General features: G+C 40.2%; 1 protein-coding gene across 4 annotated transcripts in view; it reads left to right on the top strand.

The window, feature by feature from the left end:
• The window catches only part of LIFR (LIF receptor subunit alpha), a 91,748-nt gene that overhangs the window by 56,855 nt on the left and 16,351 nt on the right, over positions 1-18,542 (top strand). For all 4 annotated transcript variants that reach the window (XM_036846780.1, XM_036846777.1, XM_036846781.1 and 1 more), the window contains 5 exons: positions 455-600; positions 1,777-1,939; positions 4,081-4,151; positions 14,056-14,269; positions 16,534-16,713. In XM_036846780.1, coding sequence (XP_036702675.1) covers positions 455-600; positions 1,777-1,939; positions 4,081-4,151; positions 14,056-14,269; positions 16,534-16,713 — 774 coding nt within the window. The remainder of the gene's footprint in view (positions 1-454; positions 601-1,776; positions 1,940-4,080; positions 4,152-14,055; positions 14,270-16,533; positions 16,714-18,542) is intronic.

Here is an 18,542-nt window from a genome sequence, read left to right as displayed (position 1 = left end):
GATTTTCTGCAACTGTTTTGCCAGTTTCATTCTGATTCATCCTTCAAAGCTCATCTTAAGTCCTATCTTCACTGTACATCTACACTTACATCTAAATTCCTGTAGCAGTGAATATCTGTACTACACCTTTAGGACTTAATGTATATACTCTTGTTGATTTTCCTTCTTTCTGTTTGTCAGTCCCCAAGTAAATGAGGGGTTCCTTAAAGGTAGAGACTGACTTACTACCTTTTAGTATTTCTGATGCCAACTGAGGAACCTTGAGCGTGAATGGTTCTTAAACAATGCTGGCCTGGTGTCAGCAGTAAAGGTGAGATTTGTATTCCACACAACGGTGGGTGGAACATTGTTGATCAGCAGTGATGACATCTCTTCTGTTTTTTGTTTTCTTTGACTCTCATTTGTCATATTAGAAAAGAGCTTTTAAAGTAATCTTTGAAAATTGTATTTACAGTTCATCCCCATATTCCTACTTCAGTCAAAGTGAAGGATATCAGTTCAACAGCTGTTACACTTTCCTGGCATTTACCAGGCAGCTTTGCAAAGATTAAACTGTTATGTCAAATTGAAATTAATAAAACTAACTCAGTACATGAATTGGTGAGTAAGATTCTTCTATAAACTTCCCTTGAGGTTATTTTGGATAAAATACTTAGTTTTCAAAAAGAATTAAGTAAATTGGTATGCATAAGTGCTCAGATTACTTATTATAGAGATTTACTAAGCGTGAAGACATTATATATCAATGTCATAACAGCATTATATTTAGCACTTAAAAACAATTATAATACCGGATATTATAGAACGTAAGTTTGACTTTTACTACTCAGAATATTTCCAGGTCTAGTATAGTACCTGGCATGTAACTGGTGCTCAATAAATTTGTGAATGAATTAGTAGTTTTTGCTGTAACCATTGGTGTTAGTTAACGGACTAATCGGCACCAAAGAGAGGATGTGATTTTTAAAACTGCTAAGTGCAGCAATAGGAGCAAGTTATAATTGGGCGTTATAAGTCAAAACACGGCTTTTTTGTACATTTTAAATACTTAGGTTGACTTTTATGCTGCACCATCTTGTAATTTGGGGTAGGTCCAAAATAAATGATGTACTTAAATAGTCACTTGGAAACTTACTGATAATTTCTAGAAAATCAGTCAAACTGCAAAACGTAACCCAAAAAACTTCTTTGCGGTAAGTAGTTGGGAACTCAGAGACTTTCCTGAGGCATGCAAATCCTCAAATTTGTTTAGAAGTGCTTCATCTTAATTTATTTAGTTTAAATGTTTGTTGAATAGTCTACATGTTTAGCAGCACACTAGAGGTTCTAAGTGCCGTATAAAAAAGGTGCACACGGTGATGCCTGCCTCCAGTCAGTTTCCAAGTATCATCTGAATAATGTATTTAATCCTCAGGGTCATCTTAGATTACTAAGTTATACTAAGGTATATTGCATTACCTTTAACCATTGACTGAATATCATCTTCTCTGCATAATTAATTGACCATTATTACTTAGATCCAACATTTGGACTAAAAAGATACTCAATTTTATTTATTGCTGTTGCAGAACATAATTTCACAGATTTGGCATTTATATAAGAATTAAAATATAGTGGATGAACTGCCTTGGTTTTATAGAGGTAAACTCTTATGACATTCAGTCAATTTATGTTACAAATTTGGGAGGCTTTCTTCTAAAAAAAATATATGCGTATATGTATGTATTCATATACATGTGATATTATATATGTAATATATATATTTGTTTCTAATAGCGGAATGTCACAATGAGAGGAATAGAAAATTCAAGTTATCTTGCTGCTGTGGATAAGTTAAATCCATATACCATATATACTTTTCGGATTCGTTGTTGTACTGACCCCTTCTGGAAATGGAGCAAGTGGAGCAATGAAAAACAATATTTAACCACAGAAGCCAGTAAGTTAACTGAGTGACTTATGGCTAATTATTACTATGGATCCTGAAATTTTGTTTTTAAAAGAAAATGTCACCAGAGTGACTAAAAGCAGGAGAATGTTTAGATAAATTGTGTAACTATATAATGCCTGCTAGTAAAATACCATACAGACATTTTAAATGATGGTTTTTCAAGTTTTGTGATACTATGGAAAAATGCTTGGCATGTGTTATGTGAAAGGACTAGGCTACCCTAGCCACGATATGATTGCAGCTGTATTAAAATGATACATAGGAAACCAAACTTGAAACCGTAGTAAGATTTTAGAGTGATTTTTCTCACACTCTTTCCTCCTATTCCTGGAGTTTTAATAACCTATTTAGAGTGTCTGTTTATTGAAAACAATTATTAATAAAGCTAATTTGGTGGAACTTTTATTTGTGACTTAGGCCTGAGAAATGGATGGGACTACAAGTTCTTGAACTTTAGTTTTTGTGGTACACCCAAGTCAATATATCTATAAAATCAGATAACTGGTTTTCTAAGTATGATAACTTCTAAAGACAGAATGAGATACTATTCTTGATTAAGCAGATGTCAGCTTTAAAACAAAGCAAAAAATTTAGAAATAGGTGTAATTTTCAGAAATCATTCAACAAAAGATAGCAAAAGCTTTGTTTGAACTATATAATATAGGGACTATAAAACTTCTTCCAAAAAATTTAACAAACAGTAAGACAAAAAAGGACAGGTATTAACCCAGATTTTGTCTCTCCACATGAAGACTAGAAAGATGAGAGTGGATCCTTACAGCACATGTAAGAATTATTTGGATCATGCTTGAGTCCAGGGAGAGAGTGTACTAGTTATCTGTTGCTATGACAAATTACCTCAGAACTCAGTGGCTTAAAACAGCAAACATTTGTTATCTCACAGTGTCTGTGGATCAGAAATTCAGACAGCTTAGCTGAGGCTACAGTCGGGATGTGGGTAGGGGCTGCAGGCTTGATTGGGGCTAGAGGATTGGCTTTCAGGATGGTTCAGTCACATGCCTGTTGGCAGGAGGCCTCAGTTCCTCACCACGCGGGCCTCTCCATAGGGCTGCCGGAGTGTCCTCAACATGGCAGCCAGCAGCTCCCAGACTTAGTGATCAAAGAGAGAACAAGGCAGCCTCCACAATGTCTTTTATGTCCTAGCCTCAGAAGGGACATACATCACATCTGCCGTACCCTACTTGTCACGCAGGACAACGCTGATACAGTGTGGGAGGGACCACACAAGGGCGTGAATGTCAGGAAGCGAGACCAATATCATTGGTCATGTTGGAGACTGGCTGCTTTTGCTTTCAGTTGTGAGCTGTTGTTGCCAAGAGGAAGCATTTTATTTACGCCTCATTAAGACGAAGGCATTAATTCATTTAACAAATACTTGTTGGGTGTCCACCATGTGTCAGGAATTGTTCTAGTTACTAGGAATATAGCAGTGAATAAAACAGCAGTCTCTGCCCATGGAGTTTATAGGATAGGGGATTAGAAATGAGTTTTTAAAATATGTATATAATAGCATATTGGGTGGCAGTGAGTGCCACAGAAAAAAATAAAACCTAGAGAGAGGGCTAGGGAATGAAGGCCAGGCGGTTGAGGAGGAGGGGTTACAATTTTAAATAGAGCAGCTGGAAGAGACTTCACTAATAAGGTGACACTTGATCTGAAATATAAAGGAGGTGGTGAAGGAAGCTACGTGGTTAATTCAGAGGAGGCAAGTTCTAGGCAGAGGAAGAGAGGGCATAGGAAGTGCAGAAAGCCTGGGGCAGGTGTCCTTGGCATGCTTGAGGAACAACCAGGAAGCCAGTGTGTAGCCAGAGCCAGCTTGAGTAAGGGGAGGGAGACGGATGTGAGATGGAGAGGCAGCCTTGAACCCATTTTTGAGGGACTTGAGGGTGATTTTAACCCATTGTAAGGGGCCTTGTGTTTTGTAGACATTTGGAGCTCAGCTTTTCCATTGCTCTATTTTCTAAGTGGAAGCCACTGACTTCTTCACATTTTTATTGAGAATTTCAAAAACCTAGACAAAAATTTCAAATACCACCATCCCACTTATTGATCTTATCAACTGACATAGTATGCATCTTCAAATACTAACTTTTAAATCTCTCTTCTAGTTCCTTCAAAGGGACCAGATACTTGGAGAGAGTGGAGTTCTGATGGAAAAAATTTAATAATATATTGGAAGGTAAATATCTAATTCTTCCTTGAATATTTAAATAACTTTATTATGCTGAACTAGTTAACTTACATATGGTACCTGGGTTATCAGGGAGCCAGGATTTCCCAGACTGGCTTAGCGTACAGTATTGCTGAGAATGTAACCTGGCTTCTAAAAGCCCCAGATTCCACATCACTGCAGATGCACCACAGTCACTGTAGTGAGGATCTCTGTGTCAAGAGCTGAGCATTCTTTAGTTTGATTTTATGAGGCCTGTAAAGGACGGAGGATTTCATGAATTCCATCTCTCTCACTTTAGTCAGAAATGCAGCCAGAAACCACAAGTGAGAATCTCAAGTGTTTATGTTGCATTTTCACTTCAATGACTAGGAAACCAACTTTTTATATATATCATGTGTAATTTGTTGTCCCCTAAGTAAATTGCATTATAATATGACAATTATAAAGTTTTACATAGTTTTCTAAAATTTTAGATAAAATATGAATTGCATTATGTTTTACTAGCTTTTCCTTACCAGAGCAAATGTTTTTGTTGCTGTATTTTTTTATCTGATTTATGAACATCAAAACCACAAACAATTGTCTTCTACACCAGATTTCATAGGAACAGTTATAACCAGATTCTTTTAAACAGTTAATTTTGTTATTGAAATTTAAACTATTATTTTTATAAAAATTTGACATCTTTACAGCTTTAAGTAAAGTAAATCTTTGAAGTCTGTGAGCAAGTTGTGTACACATTCCATTGCTTTGAGGTTGTCCGTATATGACTGTGCATCCCCTCTTACTCTTGATTAGCAAATCCCCTGGCTACCTGCAGTTGTCTGTCAGATTTCACAATAATATAGTAACGATTATATAAATTACTTCAATGTGAGAAAGTTTAGAATATTGTTCAAACGAGATAAATGTTTAACCAAGGATTAAAAATATTGAAGCGATTTGGATTCTAACGTCAGTGACTAGTTGATGGTTCTGCCATATTTGGTTGGAAAATTAAGTTGTTTTGGACATGTTGAGTTTTTTAAACATGTGCCACAAGGATATCTGAGTACAGTTCAGTAGGACGTGGTTTGATGTAAGGCTCTGGAGCTCGGGAGAGGTCTGAGCTAAAGACATAGCTGTGAGTAAGCATATAAATGGGATCACTCAGGGAGAGCACGCAGGGCTGAAAGAGGCCAAGAGTGGAACTGTAGGTGATGGCAGGATATAAAGGACCAGCAAAGGAGGAGGATCCAGCAGGGGAGATTGGGAAGGCCAGAGAGGCAGGAAGACCAGAAGAAAATAGCTTTTGCAGAAGCCAGTGGAGGGGGATGTGTGAAGGAATGAATAGTATCAAATGAAACCCACAAGTCTTAGGATGGTAACATGTCTACTGGACCAGGCCATCGGAGAGCCGTCGGGGACCTCTGTTGGAGCAGTGTCTTCAGCAGAGTATTAATGTCAGTGTCAGTCTGGATCAGAGGGTCCCATGCATTGCTGTATAAATTGGAGCAATTATTTTAAAAAGCAGTTTAGCTATATAAATAAAGAAGTTTGAATGTGAGGGAGACCTTCAAGATGGCAGAGGAGTAAGATGTGGAGATCACCTACTGAACACTGGCAGAAGACCTCAGACTTCCCAAAAGGCAAGAAACTCCCCACGTACCTGGGTAGGGCAGAAGAAAAAAGAAAAAACAGACAAAAGAACAGGGACAGGACCTGCACCTCTAGGAGGGAGCTGTGAAGGAGGAAAAGTTTCCACATGCTAGGAAGCCCCTTCACTGGTGGACACAGTGGGTGGCGGGGGGAGGAAGCTTCGGAGCCATGGAGGAGAGCACAGCAATAGGGGTGCAGAGAGATTCCCACACAGAGGATCGGTGCCGACCAGCACTCACCAGCCTGAGAGGCTTGTCTGCTCACCCGCCAGGGCGGGTGGGGGCTGGGAGCTGAGGCTCGGGCTTCGGAGGTCAGATCCCAGGGAGAGGACTTGGGTTGGCTGCATGAACACAGCCTGAAGGGGGCTAGTGCGCCACAGCTAGCAGGGAGGGAGTCCGGGAAAAGGTCTGGAACTGCCTAAGAGGCAAGAGAGCATTGTTTCAGGGTGCGTGAGGAGAGGGGATTCAGAGCGCCGCCTAAACGAGCTCCAGAGACGGGCATGAGCCGCGGCTATCAGCGTGAACACCAGAGACGGGGATGAGACGAGAAGGCTGCTGCTGCCGCCACCAAGAAGCCTGTGTGCGAGCACAGGTCACTGTCCACACCTGCCCTCCCGGGAGCCTGTGCAGCCCGCCACTGCCAGGGTCCTGTGATCCAGGGACAACTTCCCCAGGAGAACACACGGCGCGCCTTGGGCTGCTGCAACGTCACGCCGGCCTCTGCCGCCACAGGCTCGCCCCACACTCCACACCCCTCCCTCCCCCCGGCCTGAGTGAGCCAGAGCCCCCTAATAACCTGCTACTTTAACCCCGTCCTGTCTGAGCGGGAACAGACGCCCTCAGGTGATCTACATGCAGAGGCGGGGCATATCCAAAGTTGAACCCCAGGAGCTGTGTGAACAAAGAAGAGAAAGGGAAATCTCTCCCAGCAGCCTCAGGAGCAGCAGATTAAATCTCCACAATCAACTTGATGTACCCTGCATCTGTGGAATACCTGAATAGACAACGAATCATCCCAAAATTGAAGCAGTGAACTTCGGAAGCAATTGTAGATTTGGGGTTTGCTTTTTGCATCTAATTTGTTTCTGGTTTTATGTTTATCTTAGTTTAGTATTTAGAGTTTATTATCATTGGTAGATTTGTTTATTGATTTGGTTGCTCTCTTCCTTTTTTTTTTATATAGATATATATATTTTTTCCTTTTTCTCTTTTTGTGAGTGTGTATGTGTATGCTTCTTTGTGTGAATTTGTCTGTATAGCTTAGCTTTGCTTTTACCATTTGTCCTAGGGGTGTGTCTGTCCATTTTTTTTTTGTTTTCTTTGTATAGTTTTTAGCACTTGTTATCATTGGTGGATTTGTTTTTGGGTTTGGTTACTCCCTTCTTTTTTTTTCTTCTTTGTTACTTTTTACTTTATTTATTTATTTAATTTATTTTTTTATACATTTATTTATTTATTTCATTTTGGCTGCATTGGGTCTTTCTTGCTGCGCATGGGCTTTTCCCTAGTTGTGGCGAGCGGGAGCTACTCTTTGTTGCTATGCGCAGGCTTCTCATTGCAGTGGCTTCTCTTGTTGTGGAGCACGGGCTCTAGGCATGCAGACTTCAGTAGCTGTGGCTCGCGGGCTCTGGAGTGCAAGCTCAGAAGTTGTGGCACACGGGCTTAGTTGCTCCACGGCATGTGGCATCTTCCTGGACCAGGGCTCGAACCCGTGTCCCCTGCATTGGCATGTGGATTATCAACCACTGCGCCACCAGGGATGCCCAATTTTTTTATTTTTAATAATTTTCTTTATTTTGTATTTTAATAACTTTATTTTATTTTATTTTTTTCTTTCTTTTTTTCTCCCTTTTCTTCTGAGCTGTGTGGCTGACAGGGTCTTCTTGCTCTGGCCAGGTGTCAGGCCTGAGCCTCTGAGGTGGGAGAGCCAAGTTCAGGACATTGGTCCACCAAGACCTCCCAGCTCCATGTAATACCAAACGGCGAAAGCTCTCCCAGAGAGCTCCATCTCAACGCTAAGACCCAGCTCCACTCAACGACGAGCAAGCTACAGTGCTGGACACCCTATGCCAAACAACTAGCAAGACAGGAACACAACCCCACCCATTAGCAGAGAGGCTGCCTAAAATCATAATATGGTCACAGACACCCCAAAACACACCACTGGACGCAGTCCTGCCCACCAGAAAGAAAAGATCCAGCCTCGTCCCCCAGAACACAGGCACCAGTCCCCTCCACCAGGAAGCCTACACAACCCACTGAACCAACCTTACCCACTGGGGGCAAACACCAAAAACAACGGGAACTATGAAGCTGCAGCCTGCAAAAAGGAGACCCCAAACACAGTTAAGTTAAGCAAAATGAGAAGACAGAGAAATGCACAGCAGATGAAGGAGCAAGGTAAATACCCACCAGACCAAACAAATGAAGAGGAAATAGGCAGTCTACCTGAAAAAGATTTCAGAGTAATGATAGTAAAGATCCAAAATCTTGGAAATAGAATGGAGAAAATACAAGAAACATTTCACAAGGACCTAGAAGAACTAAAGAGCAAACAAACAATGATGAACAACACAATAAATGAAATTAAAAATTCTCTAGAAGGAATGAATAGCAGAATAACTGAGGCAGAGGAACGGATAAGTGAGCTGGAAGATAAAATAGTGGAAATAACTACCACAGAGCAGAATAAAGAAAAAAGAATGAAAAGAATTGAGGACAGTCTCAGAGACCTTTGGGACAGCATTAAATGCACCAACATTCGAATTATAGGGGTCCCAGAAGAAGAAGAGAAAAAAAAAAAGGGACTGAGAAAATATTTGAAGAGATTATAGTTGAAAACTTCCCTAATATGGGAAAGGAAATAGTCATCAAGTCCAGGAAGCGCAGAGAGTCCCAGACAGGATAAATCCAAGGAGAAACATGCCAAGACACATATTAATCAAACTATCAAAAATGAAATACAAAGAAAAAATATTAAAAGCAGCAGGAAAAGCAACAATTAACATACAACAGAATCCCCATAAGGTTAACAGCTGACCTTTCAGCAGAAACTCTGCAGGCCAGAAGGAAGTGGCAGGATGTATTTAAAGTGATGAAAGGGAAAAACCTACAACCAAGATTACTCTACCCAGCAAGGATCTCATTCAGATTTGACGGAGAAATTACAAACTTTAGAGATATGCAAAAGCTAAGAGAATTCAGCACCACCAAACCAGCTCTAAAACAAATGCTAAAGGAACTTCTCTAGGCCAGAAACACTAGAGAAGGAAAAGACATACAATAACAAACCCAAAACAATTAAGAAAATGGTAATAGGAACATACATATCTATAACTGCCTTAAATGTAAATGGATTAAATGCTCCAACCAAAAGACATAGACTGGCTGAATGGATACAAAAGCAAGACCTGTATATATACTGTCTGTAAGAGCCCACTTCAGACCTAGGGACACATACAGACTGAAAGTGAGGGGATGGAAAAAGATATTCCATGCAAATGGAAATCAAAAGAAAGCTGGAGTAGCAATTCTCATATCAGACAAAATAGACTTTAAAGACTATTACAAGAGACAAAGAAGGACACTATATAATGATCAAGGGATCGATACAAGAAGATATAGCAACTGTAAATATTTATGCACCCAACATAGGAGCACCTCAATACATAAGGCAAATGCTAACAGCCATAAAAGGGGAAATCGACAGTAACACGATCATAGTAGGGGACTTTAACCCCCCACTTTCACCAATGGACAGATCATACAAAATGAAAATAATTAAGGAAACCCAAGCTTTAAATGATACATTAAACAAGATGGACTTAGTTAATATTTATAGGACATTCCTTCCAAAAACAACAGAAGACACTTTCTTCTCAAGTGCTCATGGAACATTCTCCAGGATAGATCATATCGTGGGTCACAAATGAAGCCTTGGTAAATTTAAGAAAATTGAAATCTGATCAAGTATCTTTTCTGACCACAATGCTATAAGACTAGATATCAATTACAGGAAAAAATCTGTAAAAAATACAAACACATGGGGGCTAAACAATACACTAGTAAATAACCAAGAGATCACTGAAGAAATCAAAGGGGAAATCAAAAAATACCTAGAAACAAATAACAATGAAAACACGACGACCCAAAACCTATGGGATGCAGCAAAAGCTGTTCTAAGAAGGAGGTTTATAGCAATACAATGCTACCTCAAGAAACAAGAAACATCTCAAATAAATAACCTAAACTTACACCTAAAGCAATTAGAGAAAGAAGAACAAAAAAAAACCCAAGTTAGCAGAAGGAAAGAAATCATAAAGATCAGATAAGAAATAAATGAAAAAGAAATGATTGAAACGATAGGAAAGATCAATAAAACTAAAAGCTGGTTCTTTGAGAAGATAAACAAAATTGATAAACCATTAGCCAGACTCATCAAGAAAAAAAGGGAGAAGACTCAAGTCAATACAATTAGAAATGAAAAAGGAGAAGTAACAACTGACACTGCAGAAATGCAAAGGATCATGAGAGATTACTACAAGCAACTCTATGCCAGTAAAAAGGACAACCTGGAAGAAATAGACAAATTCTTAGAAAAACACAACCTCCTGAGACTGAACCAGGAAGAAATAGAAAATACAAACAGACCAGTCACAAGCACTTAAATTAAAACTGAGATTAAAAATCTTCCAGCAAACAAAAGCCCAGGACCAGATGGCTTCACAGGCGAATTCTATCAAACATTCAGAGAAGAGCTAACACCTATCCTTCTCAAACTCTTCCAAAATATTGCAGAGGGAGGAACACTCCCAAACTCATTCTACAAGGCCACCATCACCCTGTTACCAAACCAGACAAAGATGTCACAAAGAAAGAAAACTATAGGCCAATATCACTGATGAGCATAGATACAAAATCCTCAACAAAATAGTAGCAAACAGAATCCAACAGCACTTTAAAAGGATCATACACCATGATCAAGTGGGTTTCATCCCAGGAGTGCAAGGATTCTTCAGTAACGCAAATCAATCAAGGTGATAAACCATATTAACAAATTGAAGGAGAAAAACCATATGATCATCTCAATAGATGCAGAAAAAGCTTTCAGCCAAATTCAACACCTATTTATGATAAAAAACCCTCCAGAAAGTAGGCATGGAGGGAACTTTCCTCAACATAATAAAGGCCATATATGACAAACCCACAGCCAACATCATTCTCAATGGTGAAAAACTGAAACCATTTCCTCTAAGATCAGGAACAAGACAAGGTTGTCCACTCTCACCACTGTTATTCAACATAGTTTTGGAAGTTTTTGCCACAGCAGTCAGGGAAGAAAAAGAAATAAGAGGAATCCAAATCGGAAAAGAAGAAGTAAAGCTGTCACTGTTTGCAGATGACATGATACTATATATAGAGAATCCTAAAGATGCTACCAGCAAACTACTAGAGCTAATCAATGAATCTGGTAAAGTAGCAGGATACAAAATTAATGCACAGAAATCTCTTGCATTCCTATACACTAATGATGAAAAATCTGAAAGAGAAATTAAGAAAACACTCCCATTTACCATTGCAACAAAAAGAGTAAAATACCTAAGAATAAACTTACCTAAGGAGACAAAAGACCTGTATGCAGAAAACTATAAGACACTGTTGAAAGAAGTTAAAGATGATACAAACAGATGGAGAGATATACCATGTTCTTGGATTGGAAGAATCAACATTGTGAAAATGACTGTACTACCCAAAGCAATCTACAGATTCATTGCAATCCTTATTAAACTACCACTGGCATTTTTCACAGAACTAGAACAAAAAATTTCACAATTTGTGTGGAAACACAAAAGACCCTGAATAGCCAGAGCAATCTTGAGAAAGAAAAACGGAGCTGGAGGAATCAGGCTCCCTGACTGACAAGACAGTGTGGTACTGGCACAAAAACAGAAATATAGATCAATGGAACAGGATAGAAAGCCCAGAGTTAAACCCATGCATGTATGGTCACCTTATTTTTGATAAAGGAGGCAAGAACATACAATGGAGAAAAGACAGCCTCTTCAGTAAGTGGTGCTGGGAAAACTTGACAGCTACGTGTAAAAGAATGAAATTAGAACACTCCCTAACACCATACACAAAAATAAACTCAAAATGGATTAAACACCTAAATGTAAGTCCAGAGACTATAAAAGTCTTAGAAGAAAACATAGGCAGAACACTGTATGACCTAAATCACAGCAAGATCCTTTTTGACCCACCTCCTAGAGAAATGGAAATAAAAACAAAAATGAACAAATGGGACGTAATGAAACTTAAAAGCTTTTGCACAGCAAAGGAAACCGTAAACAAGATGTAAAGACAACCCCCAGAACGGGAGAAAATATTTGCAAATGAAGCAACTGACAAAGGATTAATCTCCAAAATTTACAAGCAGCTCATGCAGCTCAATATCAAAAAAACAAACAACCCAATCCAAAAATGGGCAGAAAACCTAAACAGACATTTCTCTAAAGACGATATACAGATTGCCAACAAACACATGAAAGGATGCTCAACATCAGTAATTATTAGAGAAATGCAAATCAGAACTACAGTGAGGTATCACCTCATACCAGTCAGAATGGCCAGCATCAAAAAATCTAGAAGCAATAAATGCTGGAGAGGGTGTGGAGAAAAGGGAACCCTCTTGCACTGTTGGTAGGAATGTAAATTGATACAGCCACTATGGAGAACAGTATGGAGGTTCCCCAAAAAACTAAAAATAGAACTACCATATGACCCAGCAATCCCACTACGGGGCATATACCCTGAGAAAACCATAATTCAAAGAGTCATGTACCACAATGTTCATTGCAGCTCTGTTTACAGTAGCCAGGACATGAAAGCAACCTAAGTGTCCACTGACAGATGAATAGATAAAGAAGTTGTGGCACATATATACAATGGAATATTACTCAGCCATAAAAAGAAATGAAATTGAGTTATTTGTAGTGAGGTGGATGGACCTAGAGTCTGTCATACAGAGTGAAGTAAGTCAGAAAGAGAAAAACAAATACTGTATGCCAACACATCTATATGGAATCTTAAAAAAAAAAAAAATGTTTCTGAAGAACCTAGGGGAAGGACAGGCATAAAGACGCAGACATTGAGAATGGACTTGAGGAGACGGGGAAGGGGAAGGGGAAGCTGGGACGAAGTGAGAGAATGGCATGGACATATATATAACTACGAAATGTAAAATAGATAGCTAGTGGGAAGCAGCCGCATAGCACAGGGAGATCAGCTGGGGTGCTTTGTGACCACCTGGAGGTGTGGGATAGGGAGGGTGGGAGGGAGAAGCAAGAGAGAGGAGATACGGGGATATATGTATATGCATAGCTGATTCATTTTGTTATGAAGCAGAAACTAACACCATTGTAAAGTAATTATACTCCAATAAAGATGTTAAAAAAAAAAAGTTTGAATGTTTATTTCCTTTTATCCAGTACGTCCAAATTTGGGAACTCACATTAAAGAATTAATCCTAGCCATGAAAAAATAATGTTGCACCAAAAGATTTATTTTAGTATTGTGAAAAATTGGGAACACCTTAAATTTCACTTATTTAAGGAATATTCAAGTAAAGTGATTAAAATGCTACATGAAATATAAAGCTATTAAAATGTATATAACTGTATTATGGACAAGTGTGTATTATAGAAGAGTGAAAAAAGATGTAAATTGTATAGTATGATTAAAACAATTTTAATAAAAATCTCCGTCTAGGAAAACAACTTGAAGGAAATATCACAATGTAAGAGTATTTAAGAGATGGGAATATGGGAGATTTTTCTTGCTTTCTTCCAACTTTTTAGTATTTTCCACATTTTCTATAATGAGCAAGTACTACTTTAAAATGAGAAAACAATAACTGTTTAAAAAAACATGATGCCATACTTTTTAATATTTTATTTTTTACGTAGAGGAATGTTGCTTATCACTTCCTTTGGTTTACTTCTGAAAAATAGGAGGCTAAATATTTTGTTACTTAATTTTTATATTTCTGTGTGCTTTTACTGCTTACAGCAAGTGTAGTTTTTCTTCAGCATCACTTTCCTGATTTATCTCAGTGGATTTTAAATCTGTGTTGTGCACTGTTAACAACTTCATCTTTTCTGACATTACTTTGTTAGGATTAGCAGAGTGTCCAGTTCAGACTCGACGGCCTTGCCTTGTCGCATAATCACTCCTCGCAGGTTTTTATAGCGGAATTTATTTTTCTGTTTTTGTAGCCTTTACCCATTAATGAAGCTAATGGAAAAATACTTTCCTATAATGTATCATGTTCATCAGACGAGGAAACACAATCCCTTTCTGAAATTCCTGATCCTCAACATAAGGCAGAAATACAACTTGATAAAAATGACTACATCATCAGTGTGGTGGCAAAAAATTCTGTGGGCTCATCGCCACCTTCTAAAATAGCTAGTATGGAAATTCCAAATGGTGAGTACTTAAGATAAAAGTAGTGTATAAGAACAAGAAATTAAGGTGAAACATTTGGAAGGTGTTGCTTGCTCTCATAAATGTCAGCTTTCTTCTCATACACCCTGCTGCTGCTGATGTGTAAGGAGGAACAGGCAGATTAATGTCATGTATTGATGTTGAGAGGCAGCAGTTATTAGTATTGACTTGAAGCGTCTACACTGATGGATAAAATATTACTAAACCCAGTTACTTTAACACGTAATGTTGTAGAGTTATGGTAGTGGATATTACTCTTAGAAATATCTTAACAGTTTATTCAGATAACATTTTCACATATCTCCCCAAGACCATGACAGTTGATACTTAACGTCAGCTAGGCAATTTTCAAACTGTCAGGCAGGAACAAATACTCATTTTAAATGGCAGCTCTGTTGATAAGGCATTCTTTATTAATAGGAATCCTTTACTGATAAGAAATTCTTAAAGTCTAAATTAGATCTTCAGTGTAAGCTTTAAAAAAACAACTGCAGTATAATTTTAAAATTTCTTAGTGCCCCCCTGTAAATTTGGTGGATTACCAGTGACTAGTCCGTTCCTCCTTAGCTGCCTTGACAGCTTTTTGAGTCACAAGTTTTCAGTGGCCACTCCTGCCTCTTCTCCTAGTTAACTCCTCTTCCTGAGTCATTCCCTGGTCCCCCTTGCTATCCCACCCTAATATGGGAGCACCTTTCTATGACTACCCACTCGGAGAGGCAGAAAAATTGGTCCAGTTTGGGTCCTAAGTATCTTTCCAGTTCTTGCTTGAGGCAGTGTCTTACTGCTTGTTACGTAACTGGTTCTTCGTTTCAGTCTGTTGTGGGCACATTAGAAGGAAGGAATTGGGGACACACCGTACATTCTGAGACACACAATATCATCCAGAGCCCAGATAGCAGTGCATACTGGAGAAGAGAGGTCTGCAGGCAGTGGTATGGAGTCAAAAGAAAGAAAAGGGAGAGAGATGTGAACGCCCATAGCAAGATAACCTGCTGATTTAAATTAGGTATTTAATGGCTCTTGCTATGTTATCTTTTAATTCAAGAACTATATTCCTACCTTTTCTGTGTGTCCGTCAGGACACAGTAATTTACAGAACTAACAATGGTCTGGCTATCAGCTTTCAGACAGTTAATGCAGTTCGGAACAAATCATTGTTCCTTGAGGATTTCCCGCGTCAGAGGCCTTGCAGCCTCAGCGCAGGTTACCTTGTGGATTTTTAGTCACATTGAGTCAAGAAGCTGTCATATCCAAAGTCTTCTGTATTCCCAGCCAAGTTGTTGTCTTGTGTCCAGTAGTAGTTGCTTATGAATGCAAATTTTGTTCAAAAAAACCTTTCCATGGCTTTTTACTGAACCCTTAAATATACATCAGTTAGAGAAATTACTTCTTTCCCCTATTTCTTGGAAAATTTCCCTCTCCCTTTGGCCACGCTGTCCTAACCCATGCTAATTCCTCACCCCCAACCTTGGGCCTCCCTTATTGCCTAGGCTGAGATCTGGCAGGATGAGGAAACCAAACCTCACCACGGCCCCCTTCTGCCAGCCTCTGCACCTCACCCATCCGTGCTCCGCGGACGCTTTCCCCTCTCTGCCCACACTGACCATCCCATCCCACCCCACCCCACAGCATTTCATCACTGTCCTGTCTTCACAATGCCTTCAGCCCACCCCGGGGGTAGCAGTCTCCCTTGAAAGGAAGAGAGGGGCTGGCCCACCCACTCATTCACTGCATGTCATCGTGCTCCTGCTTTGCATGGCCTGTGCTCGGGGCTGGAGTTGCAGGCACAAGCCCCCGTCTGCTCTCGTGGAGCTCACACCCACAGTGGACGAGGAGACGGGGGATTCTGACACCCACGCGTGCTCTTCACCAGCCTCCCGCCTGCCTCTCCCCCCGCCCCCGAGCTGCCATGCCACCCTCTAGCGCCTGTATTCCCTCTGCCCCATCCTTCATGGCTCTTGATCCTCGTGTCCCGACCCAGTTATGTCACTGCCTGATCCTAGGTGCTTTTTCATGGTTTTTTTTTTTTTCCATCTGCTGAGTTAATATATATGCACAGGTAATTGCCATAGTTAAGACGAAAACAACAGAGCAGCACTTCTAAACTTTGCTAAAGGTTTATCTAGTTTAGCACTATTCTGCAATGTCTGCACGGTGAAGTGATTTTTATAACTCTTGCCCATTTTCATGAGATTTACCTTAAAACATTATTTTTAACACTGGTAATATATCCTTCTTTCTTGAAGATGATCTCAAAATAGAGCAGGCTGTTAGAATGGGAAATGGGATTCTGCTCACTTGGAATTATGACCCCAACGTGACTTGTGACTATGTAATTAAGTGGTGTAACTCATCTCGGTCTGAACCCTGCCTCATGGACTGGAAAAAAGTCCCTTCGAACAGCACTGAAACTATAATAGAATCTGGTGAGTGTCTCGCAATTAAAGTTCTTTAAAGATATTTTTAAAATTTACTTTTTATAAGGGTAACGTTGGTTTATAACATTATGTAACTTTCATGTGTACACCATTATGTTTCTACTTCCGTATACACTCCAGCGTGCTCCCTACCAAAAAAAATGCTTTTAAAAAGAGCAGCATACAGAATGACTGGTTGCACTGCAGTGACTGTCCCCTCACCGCTGGGCTGCGTGTGGATTGGTTTAACTTTTCTGGAAGGCAGTTTGTGGCAGTATGTGTGTGAAACATTCATAGGCTTTGATCTAGTCATTACTTGTCTAGGAGTTTATTCTAAGAAGTAATCCGAGAGCAGCACAGATTTACACCTGAGTGTTCAACACAGCATTATTTATAATTGTAATGGTGTCACTCACCATCTTTTTGCCCTTGTTTGCCCAGGGCCCAGGTTACTGAGCACAAAGGAGTTGCAGCCGTTACCATGTACCCTGATGTAGGTCGGGGGCGGCGGGGGGGGCGGCAGGGGCGTAGCAGGGAAGGGGCAGCTCCCAGTGCCTGACAGCTCAGGAGCCGCGAGCCCCGCATGGTGGGCTGCCCTTGAGATGACGCAACCAGGAGGGGTATGTGGTAACCTACAGGCTGAACCAGCCTTGTCCTTTGGAATTCTGGCCCTCTCTCCACTATCACTGTTCCTTCTGAGTAACTGGTGAGAGTGGATTGTGCCTTTACCTGTGGGAATTCTGGAACCAGTTGGTAGTGAAGCTTCTTGACGTCATTCCCCCTCTCGGCTCTCCCTCACGTGTTAGTGAAGTTCAGGAGAGCAAGCGGCCGCTGGTCCCTTCTCTCCCAGGGAGCACGTTCTGCTCGTTTACTTTGCTCACTGTCACATGGTAAGGATGAGTCCCGGTCATTGGATTCCTACATGTGGCTTCAGGTTATTTTCCAGTTCTACTTGGAATACAGCCAGACTCCTTCACGTTAATAATTAGCCAATGACTTGATGGTCGCCTTTATTCTTTTTACAGCTTACGTCACTAACCAGCAACATGTGTAGCTGCCTGAGCCTTACACAGTTGTAGTGTTCTCTGTATAAATTCTGACCCCTCTTCCCTCCTTTCTCACCTGGGCTTTGAGAATAATCAGAATGGACTGGGGCAGGGTGGAGTGATGTGAAGAGGTGTCTCTTTAGATGAAATATCTGGGATGTGAGTTTAAGCTGAGACCTGTAGGATGAAAAGGAGGACTTTTGATGCTGAGGCAGGTGAACAAAGGCCCTGTAGTGGCTCAGAAGACAAAGGCTCCGAGAAGTTGGGTAACTTGCCCAAGGTCACAAAACTAGTATGTGATCACACCAGGATTTAACTTTAAAGCTATTCAGAGCTTTAAGTGGCTGGGGATTTTGTCTTTTACTTGTTGCTGCTAGGACAGGGTGTGGCCAAAACCTGCACGTTTCCTATTCCTTTCTTATTCAGTCACCCACTCTTCCAACTATCCTCTCTCTTTTATGATCCCAAAACACATTCCTGATGCGCTAACCCCTCAGGCTCTTTTTCTTTTTCAGGCGGAAGAACGCTATAGAATATTGGTATGCATAATCATAATATAAAACTAGGTACAGATTTACTAACATACATGTGGTGTAAAATCAGAACCTCAAGTACACTTGTCCCCCCCAGAAAAAGTTGCAGAGTGGTTTTTAGAGGTAACCATCTCATTTTTGAGCCTGCAGACCACTGGTGTTCTGAATCGGAGAGCAAGTGCTTTAACCACACTAGAATAATTGTATTCCACAAATTAAATGCAATCCCATAGGTTGCCATTTTTCCCCCAGGCAGTGT

This window comes from Balaenoptera musculus, chromosome 3 (assembly GCF_009873245.2).
Source record: "Balaenoptera musculus isolate JJ_BM4_2016_0621 chromosome 3, mBalMus1.pri.v3, whole genome shotgun sequence".
Taxonomy (NCBI): domain Eukaryota; kingdom Metazoa; phylum Chordata; class Mammalia; order Artiodactyla; family Balaenopteridae; genus Balaenoptera; species Balaenoptera musculus.
This window is presented reverse-complemented; position numbering and strand designations above follow the sequence as displayed.